This window comes from Esox lucius, chromosome 7 (genome assembly GCF_011004845.1).
Source record: "Esox lucius isolate fEsoLuc1 chromosome 7, fEsoLuc1.pri, whole genome shotgun sequence".
Taxonomy (NCBI): domain Eukaryota; kingdom Metazoa; phylum Chordata; class Actinopteri; order Esociformes; family Esocidae; genus Esox; species Esox lucius.
The window spans coordinates 26,513,939-26,536,568 of NC_047575.1; the positions used below are offsets into that span (position 1 = coordinate 26,513,939).

General features: G+C 42.2%; 1 protein-coding gene across 9 annotated transcripts in view; it reads left to right on the forward strand.

Annotated features, from left to right (window-relative positions):
- The window catches only part of sytl2a (synaptotagmin-like 2a), a 36,330-nt gene extending 14,657 nt beyond the window's left edge, over window positions 1–21,673 (forward strand). For 4 of the 9 annotated variants that reach the window (XM_010870765.5, XM_010870767.4, XM_010870766.4 and 1 more), the window contains 12 exons: window positions 1,743–4,166; window positions 6,589–6,687; window positions 6,887–6,940; window positions 11,721–11,806; window positions 13,152–13,271; window positions 14,016–14,185; window positions 19,041–19,143; window positions 19,316–19,477; window positions 19,613–19,709; window positions 19,803–19,908; window positions 20,372–20,577; window positions 20,882–21,673. In XM_010870765.5, coding sequence (XP_010869067.2) covers window positions 1,743–4,166; window positions 6,589–6,687; window positions 6,887–6,940; window positions 11,721–11,806; window positions 13,152–13,271; window positions 14,016–14,185; window positions 19,041–19,143; window positions 19,316–19,477; window positions 19,613–19,709; window positions 19,803–19,908; window positions 20,372–20,577; window positions 20,882–21,030 — 3,776 coding nt within the window. In that variant the 3' untranslated portion in view covers window positions 21,031–21,673. Of the gene's footprint in view, window positions 1–1,742; window positions 4,289–6,588; window positions 6,688–6,886; window positions 6,941–11,720; window positions 11,807–13,151; window positions 13,272–14,015; window positions 14,186–19,040; window positions 19,144–19,315; window positions 19,478–19,612; window positions 19,710–19,802; window positions 19,909–20,371; window positions 20,578–20,881 lie in introns of those variants that run through there. The other 5 variants (XM_010870768.5, XM_010870769.5, XM_010870770.5 and 2 more) reach the window with 5 other exon arrangements.
- Window positions 21,674–22,630: the final 957 nt, after the last annotated feature.

Here is a 22,630-nt window from a genome sequence, read left to right on the forward strand (position 1 = left end):
TATAGCTTTTTCAGGAGTTTTCCAACAAAAGTAAGGCAAACTGAAGGGTGTGCAAATTAAGGGATTGAGGGATTACTCAAAAAGGCATGTAGCCTGACTCCAAATCCCTAAACTGAACTGCCTGTGCTACAGGTCTGTAATTGTAATGTCAGAAAAAACTTTCAGATTTAAATATTATTTTGAAAAAGAAATGTGTGAAGGTTAGTAGAGTTACTGACAGTAAATAAACTGTAGGCTATAAAACAATGCAAAAGCTTCAAACTCCAGCTTAAGCTAAGTGATATAGAAGACAAACCACTAACATGTCGGCATAAACCTGAAGAAGTCACACTGATGCTCAAACGTTGGTGGTTTAACCAAATACACAAAAAACAAACCATTCTCTAGAATGAACAATTAACCCAAGCTGTCATCAAATCCTGGTGACGACTTATCCATTAAGAATGTGAACAAGCCAACAAGTGCAAATGTCCGTCAAATTACCAGATCCACCACTCATTTAATGTATTTGCATTTAGATTAGGATCCACTGTATGTGTATGTAACCATAAATTGCATTATCAGGGTTTTTTGAAACATCATGCTTGCTTTAGGCACCTGCTTTTGTGCCCTAATTTCCACCCGCCATTTTTCCACCCGTAGAGTTTCTACCATCATCTGGGGGCTGCATTGCTCATCTTACTAACCAAAAACTGGCCAGTTACGAATACATCCAGAGTGCACCTCTACCAATGCCAAAACAAAGAACTATAACTTCCAAATCCCAGGACTCTTTCACGGGAAACAATAGCCCGTCAGTCAAGCAGGCCACCTCTCCTGTCCCGAGAAGCATCCTCAAACACAGCCCCAGCTGCTTCTCCAACGACGGTGTTCAGTTCCACCCCGTATGCTGCCATGAACCAAAACCACATAGCCACCAAACTTTGCTCTTAAAGCCACCCAGCATGCCTGTCAGGGAAAGAGAGTACCAGGGCTGGATAGACAGGAAACAGGTGAGGTTTGGCCCTGCAGTGGGCAGGAGCAGCATGAAATGGCCCAGTAAGATGCAGGATGGAAAGGAAGTGAGCGAACATAGTCTGCTGGATTTGGACAGTACTAGCCACCCTGAAGGAGAGAAGGAGATAATGCGCTTAGACACAAGTAGCACCAACAGCTGTACTGTCCAGGATGATGATGGACCACATAAGAAAGAAATGGAGGCTTGGCCATCTCTGGGTTCACCTGGCTGCCTGCAACATTCCACTCTTGATAGGCAAAGACCAGCAGACTTAGGTGAGGGAGAGGCCTAAACACAGACCTAGCCCAGGTCTCTGCTGGTGAGGCTAGTGCAACTAAAATGTAATCAGTTGATGAATGAGATTACATTAATATATTAATCAACAATAGACTCATCAATTAATTAAAATAGTGCATCATAGTTTTTTTTGCGTGTAGAGACTCATTCTAACTTTTTAATCAATTCATTTTGGAGATTTTACTACTCACCTGGTCTATGTTTCTTAACCACTAACCTGCTTGCTTTCATACATGAATGATCCAATTTCATATATGATTCTAATAATTTGCTGATGGTGACTGGTGAATTGAGACTACAAGGAATGGGGGTATTCAGGCTTTAAAATTACTGTCTCGATTTTTACATGCTTTTCATATTCCATTAATCTATACTGAGTTGCATTTTCCTTATTTTTGTCAACATATACAAGTGATAAATGATCCAAATTGTTTTGATTTTCTTTCAGACCAACATGAGCAGTGTCATGCTCAGTCCCTTAACCCTCAGGTTTCCAACCTCCATTCAGCTCAGCAGGAGTCAGGTAAGCCCATACTTTTGGGGGCTGGGACCCAGGGGCTTTCCCCCACCAAGACAAAAGAGGAGGATGCCCAATCCCTGGCTAAGATCCGTGATTGGTTCAGCTGGGGACGCAGTGACATGCCACAGGCACAGCTTCAACCCATTGATGAACCAGAGAGTCCAGTCAACATCATCACAGATGAGATACCAAGTGATGCTGCCTCGGAGAAACCATCAAATCTCTTGTCCCTGAAGGCTCAGAGAAGGCTTCTAGGGATATTTAGTAGATGGGAAGCAAGAAAAGAGAAAAGCCCTGCGGTGCTGTGTTCTGTTGATGAGGACTTGATCCCTTCTGAACAGATCAAAGTAGATGATGCCCTTCTGAACATTGGTTTCTCCCAATCCACTGTCAATACTTCTTCTGACCAGCAGCAATATCAGCATGAATGTGTTGTTGACGAACAGTCTTCTAATAGTGAGGACATACCAGACGCTAGGGAAGTTAAACAAGGAATGGATCAAATTCCACAGGAGGCAGAAAATAGTGCATATGGAGAAGAGATTTTACCAGATAAATATTTTTGGAAAAGTGACCCTACAACACTGCTTGGTAAACTAAGCTCTGATAGTACACAATGTGAAGTACCAGTAAGTAGAGAGGTTGACATTGCTAAGAATGCCACGCTGTCTTGTCCAGATATTCAGCATGATTTTGACGTAAGCGCCATGACAAAGTTCAAAAACTTTGGAACAATGAGCAATGATAGGCTTGAACCAGCCATGCTGGTTACACATACAGTCTTCCAGAAGGTAGAAACCTCACAAAATTGCAACGCAGACCTTTGTGCTACTCTGTCACATGATGAAACATCTGCATCTTCTGTTGAAGGCAATAGAATGTTTAAAATTCCTGACGTAGATGGACCATTCAGGGCAGGATCTGTCCTAATATCTGAACATCATTCCAGTTCATCTGTGGGCTTGGCAGTGGCATCACAGGCTGTCCAGCCAGAAGAAAAGGCAACCATTCCTTTACCTGTCTCTCCATCCAGCCACAGTTATGGCCAGCGGGGGGGTATCCAAGTGTCGCTAGTTAGCCGATCTCTCAGTCCACAGCCAAGCATGAAGGCTAAGATCAACAACCTGAAGTCTTTCTGGGAAAAGGAGAATACTGGGCCAAGGGTTATTGTTTGCAAACCAAAGAAGGCTTTGAATAGTGAAACCCACGGATGTTCAGAATCCTCTCCAATTCACCAATCAGTTGCCACTTCTCAGTCTGAACTAAGACCAACTGAAACTGACCTAGTTGACTATGATAAGCAAAGCACTTCCTCATATGTAGTGAAGACCAGAACCTCAGGCTTCTCTATGGATGAGAAAATAGGAAAGGGTTCCGCCAAAGCATGTTTAAATACGTCATTGAGGAGTCACTGTAATGTTAGGGATGTGGATTATGTAATTCTGCAAGATCCAAGCAAGATTGACATTTTGAAAGGAAGGCCTTCAAGTCCTGAAACATGTCTTCATAGATCTGAACTTCCAAAGTGGAAAGACATAACTGATGATGAACTAAAGAGAGGTCCTTCAACGACTCACCCAACAGACCTGCACAAAGATTCATCAGGTTTCGAGGGAGTCGGGTGTGATAGTTCTCCATTAAAAACCTTCCTCACAGACAAAGTTTCACCCACAAGGGAGCCTAGAAATGAGCCAGAGAGATCAACACCAGTGGTTAGACAGAGAAAAGGACTTTCACATGAGGTGAAGCAGTTATCAAAGTTCAGTAAACATACTCTAGGAATCACCTCTTCCACAACACAGATTAAACCTGAAAAGAAAAGGCTGGTTTGCCCGAACATGCCACGGAGAGGCTCAGCACAGAGCTCACTCTATTCTATGCGGCCTTCACAATCGCCCACTAAGTCAATTCCTCATCCTGTCAGAAGGGTTAGTTTAGGAAACTTACATGTTCAGGAGGACTGTCAGCAGTCCTCTGGGTCAGATCATTGGCACCCCCATGTGAAGAGAGCCTCTGAAGCTATCAAAAGGGTTCCTGCTGAAAGAAAGCTCCCTGGGCAATCGAAAGACTCTGAAATGTATCCCTACCCAGCAAGATCTTTCATTCCCCAGAGCAATCAACATTATTTGGGACTCCCTGTCCATCAGAGGACACATATCCATCAGTTTATCTCAGAAAAAGCAGACCCTCAGCATATTACTCCTTCTGGCAACACTGCATTCCCTTTGAGCACGAGAAACAGTAAGGGGAGTCCATGTTTGATCAGTCCCAGGTCCACTGAGAAATGTGTCGACGGCTCATCCAGAAGAAGCATGCCTGAGATCTGGTCTCAATCTTGGGCAAGTTCAAGTTGTGAGCTTTGCATTTTATCCTCCAACATAGTTCTAATGATTTAGAAGTGAAATGGCGAATGATTATATTGTGGAGGCTAATCTTGACCATCACATACAGCTCTGGAAAAAATTAAGAGTCCACTGCACCTTATTCTTTCCTTTCTAAAAAAGTCAAAAAGGAAAGTTTTGAGTGAGGAACAGAGGGATTGAAATTAAGAGACCACTGCACATTGAACGCTTCTGTTCCTAACTCAAAACATTCCTTTTCAACTTTTCTGGAAAGGAAAGAAAACGGTGCAGTGGTCTCTTAATTTTTTCCGGAGCTGTATTTCTGATCTTTCCGTTCTTCTGATTCCTCCCATAAGTTTATTTGGCTTTCAAGTAGTGTCAAATCATGCTTGCTAGACCGTCTGTGTCCCATGTGAATATCACAATTGTTTTGAACTTGAACCAATTGTGCCTTATTGCTCCTTTAGCCAGGTTTGCATAGCCAATGATGGTTTACTAATAGTTAGGGTTAGGGTTAGGAAGTAGATTAGCAAAATGCCTACAATACTAACAGTATTTTTTTTAAATCTCATATTAAACTATAATTTTGCACTCAGCCAATAAGATCTGTTCTATGTTTCATGGCACTGGTCTGTGCTTCATCATGTTTTTCTTTCATATTTTATCTGTTTTTTACATAGGTACAGGATGATTGTCTCCAACAGAGATGGGCAAAGATACATCAATATTTATTTTAAAATAAGATACCAAATGCCTTATTTTTAAGTGTATCAAAATAAACTACAAAATACAGCAGCCACACCATACAAAATAAAATACTGTATTTTTGTATTTTTTAAATACTAAAAATACTTTTACTAAAGAGCAGAAAATCACTTTGTAAACCTTCCATCTATCAGCCTATTTGAGTTACCCCTAAACCAGTGCACTGAATCAGTTGATTAAGTAGACAATGTTTGATAGCAACAGCTTTTCTCTGCCTAACGAGTCATGTGATAAATCTGACATATGCAACCAGTTAACAGATCAAATATTCACCTAGATGAAGGTTAGTTTAAAGTAACCAACAGTTTAAAGTTTAACTAGGAGTTTGCTAATGACTCATAACTGTATGCTAATTTCATTGTTGGTGTTTGGTAATGAAGGGCCAACTTTGCATCAGCAAGACTGACTCAATAACAAACAAGTTATTCATAAGAAGACAACTGATGGCACCTTTATTCATAGCAACTAGTTTCTAAGTAATTTATCATTTTATTGTTAATCATCAGGCAGTGTCAGGCAGTCATTCACAAAATGGTATGCAAAATCATGATCCTATCAAATCATTTAGCAGTCAATTATCAATATTTGGACACCGATTTGGAAGTTTTTTTTTTTGCACTTTGTCAACAATTATTAAATAATCAATATGATTTGTTTTTAAATGTAGCCAGAAACGTGATCAGAAGTAGGGTTAGCCTAATCAGAGTATTCACCCAAATCCAACCACTGAATCTATTGTGAGCCTCAGAACATAGGTATAGAGCAGTTTTTCACCCAGCAAGTTTTAGGTCAAATAGTTAGTTAGAAAATTACATAAATTGGTAAACAATTTAGCCTAGGCTATTAAAATGAAAACAAAAACATAACATGAACTGTTAAAAATGTTAACACATTTTGCTAAAAATGGAAAGCTGGCAACCTACCCATTTCTCACCTTGGGGTATGGATACATTTTCTGTTCTGTTCTCAACAGGTCTGGGCAAATTACAGAGAAGGCAACAATCAGAGGCAACATTTTTATGATGATCATCATGTAGACTTTTCAAAAAGTATTTTACAGTATTTTTAAACTACAAAATACAAAAAAGTATTTTGATACAAAATATGACAACATTTTCATCAACCCTATCAAATACATACTACAAAAGACTATTTTGTATTAGAAATACGTATTGTGAATACATTTATCATATATACTGCCCCTCCCTGGTCTCTATAAAATTATCATGATGTCCATGTTGTAGCAACCAAACGCACTGACTAGTTTATTCCATTTTATTACTAGATGTTTCCACAGCCTCATAAAATATTTAGGAAATCCCCTCTTCAAATCTTTATATATCACAAACGTAATAAACCACAAACTGGATGTTTAAGCAATTGGGAAATAAGTAAATACTTATTTGTATTTTGAGGGTATTTCAAAGAATTAATTGACTGTAATGAAAACAAACTAATTTTAAGATTCCCTAATCTTTCCTAATCATTCCCTAATCTTGCCATGCAAGTATTTGCATTGCAACTCTTGAAAACAATGTAAGTACCCAGTCTGGGAATGTCAAATGAGGGCGTTTCACTTCCTAATGACATTAAATCTAAGACTGGCCTGTTGGTTGTTCATCTGTTCAGTTCTGTATTCCAGAGCTGATTTTGTTTATCTGTGGCAGGTCATGAGGAGGACTTAAGCCTTATCAGAGTAGAGAAGAAACAAATGACTTCAAGACCCTTATCCAGAAGTATGGAAGACATTCTATCACCGCCAAAACGTAATTAGAGAGTTCTTTGTCTTCTTAAGCTCGATTGAGGCTTGAGAGATGCGATTCTCAAGTGGTTAGCTATGGCCAATTGTTTGAACTGTTAGATTAAGACTTCCTGTAAATTGTTTCAGAAATGAGAATTATTATCTTGTTTTCTTGATTTATGAAGATAACAAGTGAATACCCAAAAATGTGTTTACTTTCTTAGGAGAAGACAATAAAACTGACCAAGAAGGTGCAATCATTAAAACTGTGAATGATGGTGAGTATTTCTGTTCAATTCAATTGAATAGAAACAATATATACAGTGGATATGAAGTATACACACCCCTGTTAAAATGTCAGGTTTTTGTGATGTAAAAGAATGAGACAAAGATAAATCAGGTCAGACCTTTTAATGTGACCTATAATGTGAAAACTTCAATTGAAAAACAAACTGAAATCTTCTAGGGTGAAAAATGAAAAAACAATAACCTGGTTGTATAAGTGTGCACACCCTCTTATAACTGGGGATGTGGCTGTGTTCAGAATTAACCAATCACTTTCAAACTCATGTTAAATAGAAGTAATTACACACCTGCCATCATTTAACGTGACTCTGATTAATCACAAATAAAGTTCAGGTGTATCTCAGGGCAAAAGCCATGGTCTGCAGAGAGCTTCTAAAGCCATGGAACACAGTGTAGACAGTCATCATCAAGTGGAGAAAATATGGCCCAACAGAGACATTACCTAGACGTCCCTCCAAAATTGATGAAAAGGCTAAATTAAAACTGGTTAGGGAGGTTTCCAAGAGGCCTACAGCAACATTAAAGGAACTGCAGGAATTTCTGGCAAGTACTGGCTGTGTGCTACATGTGACAACAATCTCCCGTATTCTTCATATGAATGGGCTATGGGGTAGGGTGGCAAGACGGAAGACTTTTCTTACAAAGAAAAACCTCCACGCCTGGCTGAAGTTTGCAAAACAAACATCAAAATGTGTTATGGTCTGATGAAACCAAGGTTGAACCTTTTGGCCATAATTCCAAAAGATGTTTGGCGCAAAAACAACACTGCACATCACCCAAAGAACACCATACCCACAGTGAAGCATGGTGGTGGTAGCATCATGCTTTGGGGCTGTTTTTCTTCAGCTGGAACCAGGGCCTTTTTCAGGCTGGAGGGAATTATGAACAGTTCCAGATACCCGGCAATTTTGGCACAAAACCTTCAGGCATCTATTAGAAAGCTGAAGATGAAGAGGAAGTACACCTTTCAGCACGGAAACGACCCGAAGCACACATCCAAATCCACAAAAGTATGGCTTCACCAGAAGAAGATTAATGTTTTGGAATGGCCCAGCCAGAGCCCAGACCTGAATCCAATTGAACATCTGTGGGGTGATCTGAATAGGGCTGTGCACAGGAGATGTCCTCCCAATCTGACAGATTTGGAGCACTTTTGCAAAGTAGAGTGGGCAAATATTGCCATGTCAAGATGTGCCACGCTAATAGACTCCTACCCAAAAAGACTGAATGCTGTAATAAAATCAAAAGGTGCACGAACCAAGTATTATTTTAAAGGTGTGCACACTTATGCAACCAAGTTATTGTGAGTTTTTCATTTTTCCCCCTCAAAGATTGCAGTTTGTTTTCCAATTTAATTGTTCACGTTATAGGTCACATTAAAGGTGGAAAAAGGTCTGACATGATTTGTCTTTGTCTCATTCTCATTTTAACAGGGGTGTGTAGACTTTATATATATGTAGACTTTTTCTTAAATTTGAAGGAAAACCACTATTGCTAATACATTTATGTTATAGTTGGCCTATACTGAATGTGATTTCTTGGTGTTATTTTCTATGATCATGTATTTATTAGTGATATTTGATATACAGCTCCAGAAAAAATTAAGAAACCACTACACCTTTTTCTTTCCTTTCCAAAAAATTTGAAAAGGAAGGTTCTGAGTAAGGGTTAAAATAAAGAGACCACTGCAAATTGAACGCTTTTTTAAACTTTTTTGGTGCAGTGGTCTCTTTTTTTACCCGTAGCTCTATATACACTGATCAACAATTACATTATGACCACTAACAGGTGAATTGAATAACACTGATAATCTCGTTATCATGGCACCTGTCAGTGGGTGGGATATACTAGGCAGCAACTGAACATTCTGTCCTCAAAGTTGATGTATTTGAAGCAGGCAAAATTGTAAAGTGTAAGGATCTGAGAGACTTTGACAAGGGCCAAATTGTGATGGCTAGAAGACTGGGTCAGAGCATGCTGGTCAGTACCTATCAAAAGTGGTCCAAGGTAGGAAAAGCGGTGAGTTGGTGAGAGGGTCATGGGCAGCTAAGGCTTATTGATGCACATGTGGAGCGAAGGCTGGCTTGTGTTGTCCGATCCAACAGACGAGCTACTGTAGCTCACATTGCTGGTACTGACAGAAAGATGTCAGAACACAATGCATCGCAGTTTGTTGCATATGGGGCTGCGTAGCCGCAGGCCAGTCAGGGTGCCCATGCTGACCCATGTAACTGTCTAAAGCACCTATAATGGGCACGTGAGCATCAGAACTGGATCACAGAGCAATGAAAGAAGGTGGCCTGGTCTGATGAATCACGTTTCCTTTTACATCACACGGATGGCCGGGTGCATGCGTCACTTCATGGCAACAGTATTCCCTGATGGCATTGGCCTCTTTCAGCAGGATGATGCAGCCTGCCACAAAACAGAAATGGTCCAGGAATGGTTTGAGGAACACAACAACCTGTTCAAGGTGTGGACTTGGCATCCAATTTTCCCAGATCTCAATCCAATCAAGTATCTGTGGGATGTGCTGGACAAACAAGTCAGATCCATGAAGGCCCCACCTCGCAACTTACAGGACTTTAAGGATCTGCTGCTAACGTCTTGGTCCCCGATACCACAGCACACCTTCAGAGGTGTAGCAGAGTCCATGCCTTGACAGGACAGGGCTGTTTTGGCGGCAAAAGTGGGACCAATACAATATTAGACAGGTGGTCATAATGTTATGGCTGATCGGTGTATATATATATATATATATATATATATATATATATATATATATATATATATATATATATATATACAGTGGGGAGAACAAACATTTGGTACACTGCCGATTTTGCAGGTTTTCCTACTTACAAAGCATGTGAAGGTCTGTAATGTTTATCATAGGTACACTTCAACTGTGAGAGATGGAATAAAAAAATAAAAAAACAGAAAATCACATTGTATGATTTTTAAATAATTAATTTTCTTTTTATTGCATGACATAAGTATTTGATCACCTACCAACCAGTAAGAATTCCGGCTCTCACAGACCTGTTCGTTTTTCTTTAAGAAGCCCTCCTGTTCTCCACTCATTACCTGTATTAACTGCACCTGTTTGAACTTGTTATCTGTATAAGAGACACCTGTCCACACACTCAATCAAACAAACTCCAACCTCTCCACAATGGCCAAGACCAGAGAGCTGTGTAAGGACATCAGGGATACAATTGTAGACCTGCACAAGGCTGGAATGGGCTACAGGACAATAGAAAGCAGCTTGGTGAGAAGGCAACAACTGTTGGCGCATTTATTAGAAAATGGAAGAAGTTCAAGATGACGGTCAATCTCGCTTGATCTGGGGCTCCATGCAAGATCTCACCTCATGGGGGATCAATGATCATGAGGAAGTGGAGGGATCAGCCCAGAACTACACGGCAAGACCTGGTCAATGACCTGAAGAGAGCTGGGACCACAGTCTCAAAGAAAACCATTAGTAACACACTACGCCGTCATGGATTAAAGTCCTGCAGCGCACACAAGGTCCCCCTGCTCAAGCCAGCGCATGTCCAGGCCCGTCTGAAGTTTGCCAATGACCATCTGGATGATCCAGATGAGTAATGGGAGAAGTAATGTGGTCTGATGAGACAAAAATAGAGCTTTTTAGTCTAAACTCCACTCGCCGTGTTTGGATGAAGAAGAAGGATGAGTACAACCCCAAGAACACCATTCCAACCGTGCAGCATGGAGGTGGAAACATCATTCTTTGGGGATGCTTTTCTGCAAAGGAGACAGGACGACTGCACCGTATTGAGGGGAGGATGGATGGGGCCATGTATCGCGAGATCTTGGCCAACAACCTCCTTCCCTCAGTAAGAGCATTGAAGATGTGTCGTGGCAACGACCCGAAACACACAGCCAGGGCAACTAAGGAGTGGCTCCGTAAGAAGCATCTCAAGGTCCTGGAGTGGCCTAGCCATTCTCCAGACCTGAACCCGATTAGAAAATCTTTGGAGGGAGCTGAAAGTCCGTATTACCCAGCGACAGCCCCGAAACCTGAAGGATCTGGAGAAGGTCTGTATGGAGGAGTGGGCCAAAATCCCTGCTGCAGTGTGTGCAAACCTGGTCAAGAACTACAGGAAATGTATGATCTCTGTAATTGCAAACAAAGCTTTCTGTACCAAATATTAAGTTCTGCTTTTCTGATGTATCAAATTCTTATGGCATGCAATAAAATGCACCTTAATTACTTAAAAATCATAAAATGTGATTTTCTGGGTTTTTGTTTTGGATTCCATCACTCACAGTTGAAGAGTACCTATGATAAAAATTCTACATGCTTTGTAAGTGGGAAAACCTGCAAAATCGGCAATGTATCAAATACTTGTTCTCCCCACTGTATATACGTATATATATATTAATATAATAATATATTTATTATATTAGCGATATACCAATGTGGAATATACAACTGGACTATCAAAGGGCACAGTATAACTTTTACGAATTCCATAAGCCTGGCAAATTCTCTCTGATCTATACAATTGTCTAGGGTTAGGTAGCTTGAGGTTGTTTTGAGAATAATTTTCAGGGAGTAGATCATTAAGAGCATGTTGATGAGAGCACGTTATATGGCCAGGGTGAATAATGCTACTTGTCCATTACATTGTTCTGTAATTTCATTAACCCATTGACTTAAGCCATTAGCAGACAGGGAGAGTATTGGCACTTCTAACAGAGACCTATCTACTTCAAATCTTCCAGTGTCTGCCGTCCCTCCCTCTTCCTCCCTTTCAGTACCAGAGCAGATGAAGATGATAAGCAAGTCTGTGTCTTCTTTGCAATATGAGGTAAAAAACAACAACTGAAAAACAACATGGCCAGAAACAGCCAAGTGTTCTGTCACGATACTGAAAGTGATTCCTGATTAAGGGGATGTTAATTGTCTTCTTATGGTTAGCTACAGATTCTTCCCTGTTGAATTTATTGCTTGAAAAACCAATATGCTTAACTTTTTTTTAATCTCTTTTGCTGCTTTGGGAGACATAAAAAGACTGCCTGGTTGCCCAGACTGGATGTAATACATTAAGCGTAGGTCTGGAACACACAAAGTAGTATGATAGCAGCCTATTCTATTTTTGGTATAATTCTACAACACAGAAGGCTATTTAAGGCAAAAATAAAATTAGGACATTTTATATGGGTGGGCATGAAACTTGAAAATCTAGAAATGTTTGAACCTCATCACAGACTTTTTCAAATGTAGTGTTTTGGCAAATTAGCAAGTGGTAAAGCTAGTATAACTTTTTTTTAAATACAAATGCAAAGTTTGGACTGGACAACATAAAAAGCTAAAGTGTTATCTTTTCATCTGCTTAAAAGTGAGCTGCACTGTAATTTAACAGTCTAACAGTTTTATTTGTATTTTACTACTTTCAGTGGATTAGGCAAGGATACAAATGCCTATTTCATCAATACATTTATATTAAAGTTGCAGTGTGTAGAATTGATCCACCACATGTAATCTTGGTGAATTGCACCAACTACTGTTTGCATTCAAACCAATTCCAACATTGCCCTTCCCTGCTTCCCACTGCAGTTGTTTCACTTTCCCTTTATGTCCACCAGCTTTGAAGATGTGCATTTACCTGCAACTTTCTTCACTGCTCCTAACCTTAGTCACTTACCTAACATAAGCTTATCTACCTACAAATGTGTACATTCTATCTAAATTGTGTCCAACATGCTATTATGGATATTTGAGCATAATGTCAGTTTATCAGTGTCTAAAAAACCAGTGATGCAAATTTCACATTGAAATTGCATTTCATTTCTATAATATAGCCTATACTAGCCTGTATGTGGTGTTCAGTGCAGGCCTATATTTCATGAGTCCTGCAGAGGTGCTACTTAGCGGTGGCATTGATACAAGCCATATGAAACATAACAGATCATACTACAGGGAAGGAGACTTAGGATTTACTATATTACTGCCACTGAGACCAGGTTGAAAATGAATATATTTACTATGCTTGGACAGGACATAGCTACTATAACCACTTGTATCCCACCTTTGAGTACCTTTTTAACATGGCTTGTATGTGCATGCAACAGACCGTAGATCCAACCTGTGTGTGTACGTATTTCTGAGTGTGTCTGACCAACTGCCTTTGTTGTTTCTGTGCTGTCTTGTAGAAGGATGGCCGAGACAGCGACTCCACCTCAGTGAACAGTCTCATTTTCGGCTGGAAAAAACGGACGGGCAGCTCTCTCACTAACCTTAGCGTGTCCTCTGGCATGGCGTCCATGTCATCTGTATGTTCCCACAGCATCCCTGTCTAATATGTTGAAAAGTGCCACAAAGTAATCAAACTTGCTTTGCTTTCAGGTTGACACAGATGCTACACTCATAACGGAGCTAAAGCAGATGCATTTGTCTTCTCCCCCACATTTGACTCACAAGAATCATTCCATTGTGCCAGATTAAGATTAGGAGGATTCTGGGGCTCCTTAATGGCACAACAGTGATGTCACTGCCGTGCAGCACAGCTGTGTCATTGCAGCCAGGAGTTTGAATCCTGGTTGTGGCATACCCACAATGCATGGGGACCAGCATGTTCCAGAGCACCCATATCACTGCAGCATGGGTTTAAATCCAGCCCACAGCTTTCTCAGCACGCTCCCATCTCTCTCTTTTGTACCGTCTTCATCTAAAAAAGCCAAAATGATATTTTTGGGATTAATATTAGGGTTTTATAGAATTGGGATTATTAGGGTTGTAGATGTGCGCCTAAGTTTGATAAACATGCTTTGTTAGACAGCTTGAAGAAAATAATACCATAATTGCATTTCGCTGCTTCCAAGAAATAAACACCAGGTGTCAGGCCTGCAATCAGTTTGTTGTTTTTTTCCTTTTGCTGAACTCCCTGGGGCAAAACGTTTAAATAGAAAGTGTCTGCCTAATTGTCAGTCAGAGGCACAACTAATGGATAGTTGGTTTGCTTGATAAAACCCCTGGTGATGCTGTTGTTTCTTCCCAACATCATGTGGACCATCAAGGTGAGCAGCAGCGTGGCAAGCATCTACAGTGGGTTAGAAAGGGATGTGGATGTGAAGGGAACCATCCAGTTTGCCATTAACTATGTCCAGAAGCTTGGGGAGTTCCAGATCTTTGTTGTCCACTGCAGAGATCTTGCTGTAGCAGAACCTAAAAAGAATCGTTCTGATCCGTAAGTTTTCTTGTGATTAATACGTGTGTGTGTGTGTGTGTGTGTATGTGTGTTTAAATATTACCATACCATACCATCTTCTTCCGCTTATCCGGGGCCGGGTCGCGGGGGCAGCAGTCTAAGCAGGGATGCCCAGACTTCCCTCTCCCCAGACACTTCCTCTAGCTCTTCCGGGGGGACACCGAGGCGTTCCCAGGCCAGCCGGGAGACATAGTCCCTCCAGCGAGTCCTAGGTCTTCCCCGGGGTCTCCTCCCGGTGGGACGGGACCGGAACACCTTCCCAGGAAGGCGTTCCGGAGGCATCCGAAAAAGATGCCCAAGCCACCTCAGCTGACCCCTCTCGATGTGGAGGAGCAGGGGCTCTACTCTGAGCTCCTCCCGGGTGACCGAGCTTCTCACCCTATCTCTAAGGGATCGCCCGGCCACCCTGCGGAGAAAGCTCATTTCGGCCGCCTGTATCCGGGATCTTGTCCTTTCGGTCATGACCCAAAGCTCATGACCATAGGTGAGAGTAGGAACGTAGATTGACTGGTAAATCGAGAGCTTCGCCTTGCGGCTCAGCTCTTTCTTCACCACGACAGACCGATACATCGACTGCATTACTGCAGAAGCTGCACCGATCCGTCTGTCAATCTCCCGTTCCATCCTTCCCTCACTCGTGAACAAGACCCCTAGATACTTAAACTCCTCCACTTGAGGCAGGCACTCTCCACCAACCTGAAGCGGGCAAGCCACCCTTTTCCGACTGAGGACCATGGCCTCGGATTTGGAGGTACTGATTTTCATCCCCACCGCTTCACACTCGGCTGCAAACCGTCCCAGCGCATGCTGAAGGTCCTGGTTAGAAGGGGCCAACACGACAACATCATCTGCAAAAAGCAGAGACGAAATTGTGTGGTCCCCAAACCTGACACCCTCCGGCCCCTGGCTGCGCCTAGAAATTCTGTCCATAAAAATTACGAACAGAACCGGTGACAAAGGGCAGCCCTGCCGGAGTCCAACATGCACTGGGAACAAGTCTGACTTACTGCCGGCAATGCGGACCAAGCTCCTGCTTCGGTTGTACAGGGACCTGACAGCCCTTAGCAAAGGACCCAGGACCCCATATTCCCCAAGCACCCTCCACAAGATGCCGCGAGGGACACAGTCGAATGCCTTCTCCAAATCCACAAAACACATGTGGATTGGTTGGGCAAACTCCCATGAACCCTCCAACACCCCGTAGAGGGTATAGAGCTGGTCCAGTGTTCCACGGCCCGGACGAAAACCACACTGTTCCTCCTGAATCCGAGGTTCTACTATCGGCCGTATTCTCCTCTCCAGTACCCTGGCATAGACTTTCCCGGGGAGGCTGAGAAGTGTGATCCCCCTATAGTTGGAACACACCCTCCGGTCCCCCTTCTTAAAAAGAGGGACCACCACCCCGGTCTGCCATCCCAGAGGCACTGTCCCCGACCGCCACGCGATGTTGCACAGGCGTGTCAACCAAGACAGCCCCACAACATCCAGAGACTTGAGGTACTCAGGGCGGATCTCATCCACCCCCGGTGCCTTGCCACCGAGGAGTTTCTTGACCACCTCAGTGACTTCAGCCCGGGTGATGGACGAGTCCACCTCTGAGCCCTCATCCTCTGCTTCCTCAATGGAAGAAGTGACAGCGGGATTGAGGAGATCCTCGAAGTATTCCTTCCACCGCCCGACGACATCCTCAGTTGAGGTCAACAGCTGCCCACCTCTACTGTAAACAGCGTTGGTAGGGCACTGTTTCCCTCTCCTGAGGCGCCGGATGGTTTGCCAGAATCTCTTCGAGGCCAGCCGATAGTCCTTCTCCATGGCCTCACCGAACTCCTCCCAGGCCCGAGTTTTTGCCTCCACAACCACCCGGGCTGCAGCCCGCTTGGCCTGTCGGTACCCGTCAGCTGCGTCAGGAGTCCCACAAGCCAACCAGGCCTGATAGGACTCCTTCTTCAGCTTGACGGCATCCCTTACTTCCGGTGTCCACCACCGGGTTCGGGGATTGCCGCCTCGACAGGCACCGGAGACCTTACGGCCACAGCTCAGAGCGGCCGCTTCGACAATGGCGGTGGAGAACATGGTCCACTCGGACTCAATATCTCCAACCTCCCTCGGGATCCAGTCGAAGCTCTGCCGGAGGTGGGAGTTAAAGATCTCTCTGACAGGAGACTCGGCCAGACGTTCCCAGCAGACCCTTACAGTTCGCTTGGGCCTGCCGAGTCTGTCCAGCTTTCTCCCCCGCCATCGGATCCAACTCACCACCAGGTGGTGATCAGTTGACAGCTCCGCCCCTCTCTTCACCCGAGTGTCCAAGACATACGGCCGCAGGTCAGATGAGACGTCAACAAAGTCGATCATCGACCTGCGGCCTAGGGTGTCCTGGTGCCACGTGCACTGATGGACACCCTTATGCTTGAACATGGTGTTCGTTATGGACAAACTGTGACTAGCACAGAAGTCCAATAACTGAACACCACTCGGGTTCAGATCAGGGGGGCCGTTCCTCCCAATCACGCCCCTCCAGGTGTCACTGTCGTTGCCCACGTGGGCGTTGAAGTCCCCCAGTAGAACAATAGAGTCCCCAGTCGGAGCACTTTCCAGCACCCCTCCCAGAGACTCCAAGAAGGTCGGGTACTCTGCACTGCCGTTCGGCCCGTAGGCACAAACAACAGTGAGAGACCTATCCCCGACCCGTAGGCGCAGGGAAACGACCCTCTCGTTCACCGGGGTAAACTCCAACACATGGCGGCAGAGCTGGGGAGCTATAAGCAAACCCACACCAGCCCGCCGCCTCTCACCATGGGCAACTCCAGAGTGGTGAAGAGTCCATCCTCTCTCAAGGAGTGTGGTTCCAGAGCCCAAGCCGTGCGTAGAGGTGATCCCGACTACCTCTAATCGGAACCTCTCAACCTCACGCACTAGCTCAGGCTCCTTCCCCGCCAGCGAGGTGACATTCCACGTCCCTAGAGCTAGTTTCTGTGTCCAGAGATCGGGTTGTCTAGGCCCCTGCCTTCGACTGCCGCCCGATCCTCTTCGCACCGGCCCCTTATGGTCCCTCCTGTGAGTGGTGAGCCCACGGGAGGGCGGCCCCACGTCACCCGTTCGGGCTGAGCCCGGCCGGGCCCCATGGGGGAAGGCCCGGCCACCAGGCGCTCGCATACGAGCCCCAACCCCGGGCCTGGCTCCAGGGTGGGGCCCCGGCTGCGCCATACCGGGCGACGTCACGGTACTCATAATGTTGTTCTTCATTAAGGGGGGTTTGAACCGCTCTTAGTCTGACCCGTCGCCTAAGACCTGTTTGCCCTGGGAGACCCTACCAGGGGCATATAGCCCCAGACAACATAGCTCCTAGGGTCACTCGGGTACTCAAACCCCTCCACCACGTTAAGGTGGCAGTTCTTGGAGGGGGTGTTTAAATATTGAATAATTAAAAGACTATTAGGCTTTTAATTATACAATAATACAATAATAGAAGCCAATTCTTGTTTTGTCTTTAAACAGAATCATCAGTGTTTTATGGTGACTCAGGATGGAATTTAATCATACTGGGCATGTAGAAATTGCATCTTATAAAGGCAATATTACACAGATTTAGGTGGCATTTTCAGATGAAATGTAGAGACTGTATCTGAAAAGATAGTTTGGGATTTTGGCAATGAGGCTACACAGGATCCAATAAAATCACATTAAATCTTCCAGAATTGTGAACTAGTGTTAGCACAATATCTGAAAGATCGTAAGCAAAAAAGTGGACTAAAATAATTGGTAACAATTACACCGATAATATGTTGCTATATAGCTATAATAACAAAATAACTGTGGGAGTTAGACAGGACAATGTAACTACATGGTAATAACATTATTGCAGAACTTGTTGAACAATAAGGACAAGACATGTGTAATTATTCGTTCACTCGCATTCATTCAATGGACGGTTGAAGCTGTGTGTTGGTCAGGTCTACTAGTGATAATGTACCACTGAATGAAATACTGCAGGTAACGGTGGAGAGTGGTGCAGTTTGTCCAGTTATGTATGGGAGTATGGGATAGGATCTGTGTGAGAATAGACACACTCAAGTGTATTCTTTCTCTGGTCCAACCCATTGGTTTCTGTGACTAATCAGATGAAACCCATTGGTTTTCTGGACCAATCAGAATATTAAGATTCTTCTGGGGTACTTATTCCACCACAAACTATCAAAAACAAATCTCACAAGCATCAAACAATGGAAGCCCTCAAATTATATCTAATCAAAGGAATGAGAACATTGTCGCTACCTTGTTTAGCAATTATTGTCTAAAAGAGCGTTACAGTCTTGTATTTCATTTCCAGTCTGCCCTACACTGTCTATGTGTTTGTCGCTTCTGGTGAAGCCAGTTTAATCGCAAACCACTTTGTGTGTGGACACAAATAATTTCATTAAAATGTATAGGGTCCCCCTTACAAAAGAAGGAATAATGAAAAAACTTGTGACTAGTTGCAAGAGAGAACAGAAGACTGTGGCTGTTAAAAATAACTAAAAATGAGTAGCTCGCACATTCTTTTGCCCTCATGCTCTATGACATCCATGTTGTTTCCTCCATGCCCAGTGCCATTCATCTCAGACCTTCTTAATCATTGAGGATCAGACATTAAACACTGTCAAGTGTCAACCCCAGCTTCCAGTCCACTTAGCCAGAGCTAGAAACTCTACCTGTGGATTTTTCAGAAATAATTACAGTTTCTGGATTGTAGTATGTTCTCACAATAGTACAGTTTTAGATTGAACCCCAGCCCTAGTTGCTTTTGCTTTGTTTTTCTGCAGCAGCTAAGAATCTGATGTTAGAAATTAATTTTCAGGTATGTGAAATGTTACCTATTACCGGACAAAGCCAAGATGGGAAAAAGAAAAACCAGTGTGAAAAAGAAGACCTTGAACCCCACCTACAATGAGATCCTTCGGGTAAGTGAAGAACTATGAAGAATGATTACAAACACAAAGCTGTTAACAATTATGTATATACAGTGTATAGTGTATATAATGTATATACACTATATATACACTACATACACTATATACTATACTATATACCTCAGTAAGGTATTAACTACTATTTTATTTTCTATCCCAAAAGTTTAAAGTTACCATGGAGACCCTCAAGACTCAAAACCTTAACGTCTCTGTGTGGCACAACGATAACTTTGGACGGAACAGCTTCCTTGGCAAGGTGGACTTGGATTTATCAGAATGGGACTTTAGCAACACACAGATGAATGACTATACCTTAAAAGAAAGGGTACGACTTCATAAAACAGTTGTTCAGTTTCAATTTTACATACAGTATTTGGGAAAGACTGACAGGATACCATCTTACCACAGCAGAGGTTCCCTCTGGGGAGATCAAAGTATTTATTTTCTGTCCCCCCCGTAGATGACAACGCAGTCTGTCAGTCCCTCTCCCTTTCGAACCATTGACCATAGAGGAGAGATGAAAATAGCATTACGTTTCCTGCCACAGGTCTCCCACGGTAAGCTGTATCTCAAATCAATCTCACTTCACCCATCTCACCTATTCTGTATTCTAGTGAAATAACTTGTGTTTTTAACCCCTCAATTGATAGGTAAGAGGTCAACCAAAACAGAGACGGGTGAAGTGCAGATCTGGGTGAAAGACTGCAAGAACCTGCCTGCTGTCAGGGACATGGTCATTGACCCCTTTGTGAAATGGTATAAGTTAGGATATGTTGCACCTGGTTAAACAAGGGTATACTACACTGTATTTCCCAATTTGCCATTTAGATGTATATAAACAATTTCTACAATGTGTCCAATGGATTTGATGCATTTCACTCAAATTGACTGACTGTATAGGAATACTACAATTGAGTACTTTGTACTCAACGTCTCAACCTTTGTCCTCCTTCACTCTCTAAAGGTTGGGCCTGTTTCAATATTGAAAAAATGCTTCCTCCCTCCATTCCTTGAGGCAATCAGAGGCAGGATATGCAATTGGATATGTAGAAAGACACCATCCTATTACTTTCAAGTCATGTTGTTCATACCTCTGATTCTCTCTCATTTCTAAAGTATCCAAACTGGGCTTTTGATTGCTCCTATCATTAGCCTCCAGGATCAGATGGGGAGACAGTGCTAGGCTACTAATCAGTTGTTTGTGCATACTTTCTTTCAGCACTGTGCTTCCAGAAACAAGCAGGAAGAGCCGTCAGAAAACTCGGGTTGTAAAAAAGACAGTAAACCCGATGTTCAATCACACAATGGTCTACGGTGGCTTTCTGCCAGATGACCTACGAGATGCCTGCGTTGAAGTCACGGTGTGGGATCATGACAGGACCACTAACCATTTCCTTGGGGGCTTAAGACTAGGCCTTGGAACAGGTAAGATACTTTATCTTTTTTGTATTTATTTTCAAACAGTACAGGGCATTAACATCCAGTGAATTGATTCAATTACACAAAGGAAACAGGTATGTAAAAAATGTAGGAAATGCCCCAAAAATAAGAGGGAAGCCTTTGCGAAATTCAAAGGTGTCTTATTTGTGTCTAATTTTCAATGTCGTATGTCTTGACTGTGTAGTCAGATGATTTATAAAATTGTTTGCTAATTATTACATTATCAATTATGTTAACACAATAAATGCAATAGGAAACAATTTGTTTTATCCTAAATCTGCCTTTACAGGTAAATGTTATGAGTCAGTAACGGATTGGATGGATTCAACAGCTGAAGAAGCAGGTTTATGGGAGAGAATGATGCAGTCACACAATGAATGGGTGGAAGATATTTTACCTTTGAGAATGTTAATAATGGGAAAAGGTTTATCAAAATAAGATGGTGTCGTGTGAAAGGATGTTTATTTATACAAGTATTTGAAAAGGAGAAAGACATTCTCATTGGGTGCATTCTTTTTAAAAATGTTTATAAAGGATAGTTCAATTGATAATATAATCTTTCATTTTAGTAGGAGAAAGAAAATAGATGCACATTGTAACATTGGAGTAAATTTTACTGCATAGATGTTTCACAGATTAACATGAACTTGAAAACATGTTTTTAAGTTCTTGATTTCTTTTGATCAAATAATTACAAATTGTTAAGATATAATTGTTTTCATTGATTTATTTCAATATATGTTAATCACTATTTATATATAATCCCATATTCCATAATGTAATTTAGAAAATGTTATTCCATGGCAAATAAAATGAAGAACATATTTCCACAATTTATACAGCAGCTTTCAAACGTTTAATCATTTCAGATGTGGGGTTATGTTTTCATTGTTATTTTTGTTAAATGTATTAATTTCCTTTACTCAGGTGTGGTGGGAGTCTGCTGTGGTTGCTGAAAATCTGTATTAAATCATGATTACCTGGTAAAAGATTACCTGGTAAAAGTATGCATTGTATAATACCTGGTTTTATTGAGTTGTACACACATGTGAACTCAGTACAGATAAACATTTCAACCATGTAATTGAATTCAAGTTCCTTTTGCTTCATTACTTTTAGGAACAGCAAAAAACATAATTATATTGTGTGTGTATGTATGTGTGTGTGTGTGTATGTTTGTGCAGGTGGATATGATTCATGTGGTTCATGGCTTGGGAGGGCCCACTGACCGTAATATTGTTAATGTCATCTGTAAGTGAGAGGGCCTGGGAATGTAGCTTTTCAGGGGGCCAATAATTACTGGTTGCGGCCCAGTGTGTTTGTGTGTGTATACTCTCCTCGGTCTAAACAACAATGTTATTCAGACCAGTTTGTCAGCTACAGGTTGATCCCATGGAATAGTTTTAACTTTAAAAAAATATAATCTTAAAATGCTCCAGACGTGTGTTGGGAGTTTCAATACAATAAATGGGAGTGTTTGTGTGTGGGTGTGTAGATTCAAAGGTTCACATATGTTAATTACTAAAGGGACTGTGTCAAACAGGAGACAGATGCAGACATCCCGGTAGTCATTTGATAATCCTTTGGGAATTTTGTTTAACAGTCATATGGCTTTTGGGGTATTAACTAGGCAAGCTATTGTTGGTTGAGACAATATATTCTATACCAAGTAAGTCTGCCATTTGGGGAAGGGGCGCTACCTGATGTGTGGACCATGTTAGATTGGTAATGATGTGAACACCATGAAACTTGAACCTTTAAACTCACTCCTGCCCCATTCTTGAGGCCCTGTGTGTTTTTAAAACCCAACAAAGATAATCCAGAAGTTTTTTTTCTCCATAAATTATACTACATTGGAACCATATTCAGCGTACATGAAACAGCACTGTCTTTTGTGGAAAGTGAAAATTATAAAAACATGGTTAGGATTTTATGGTTGTCCATCTGTACTACAATCTTTAGAAATATACTACATATCTGGAATAAACATGCCTCATATAAACAACGAACGACGCATTACATTTATTTGATGCTAAAC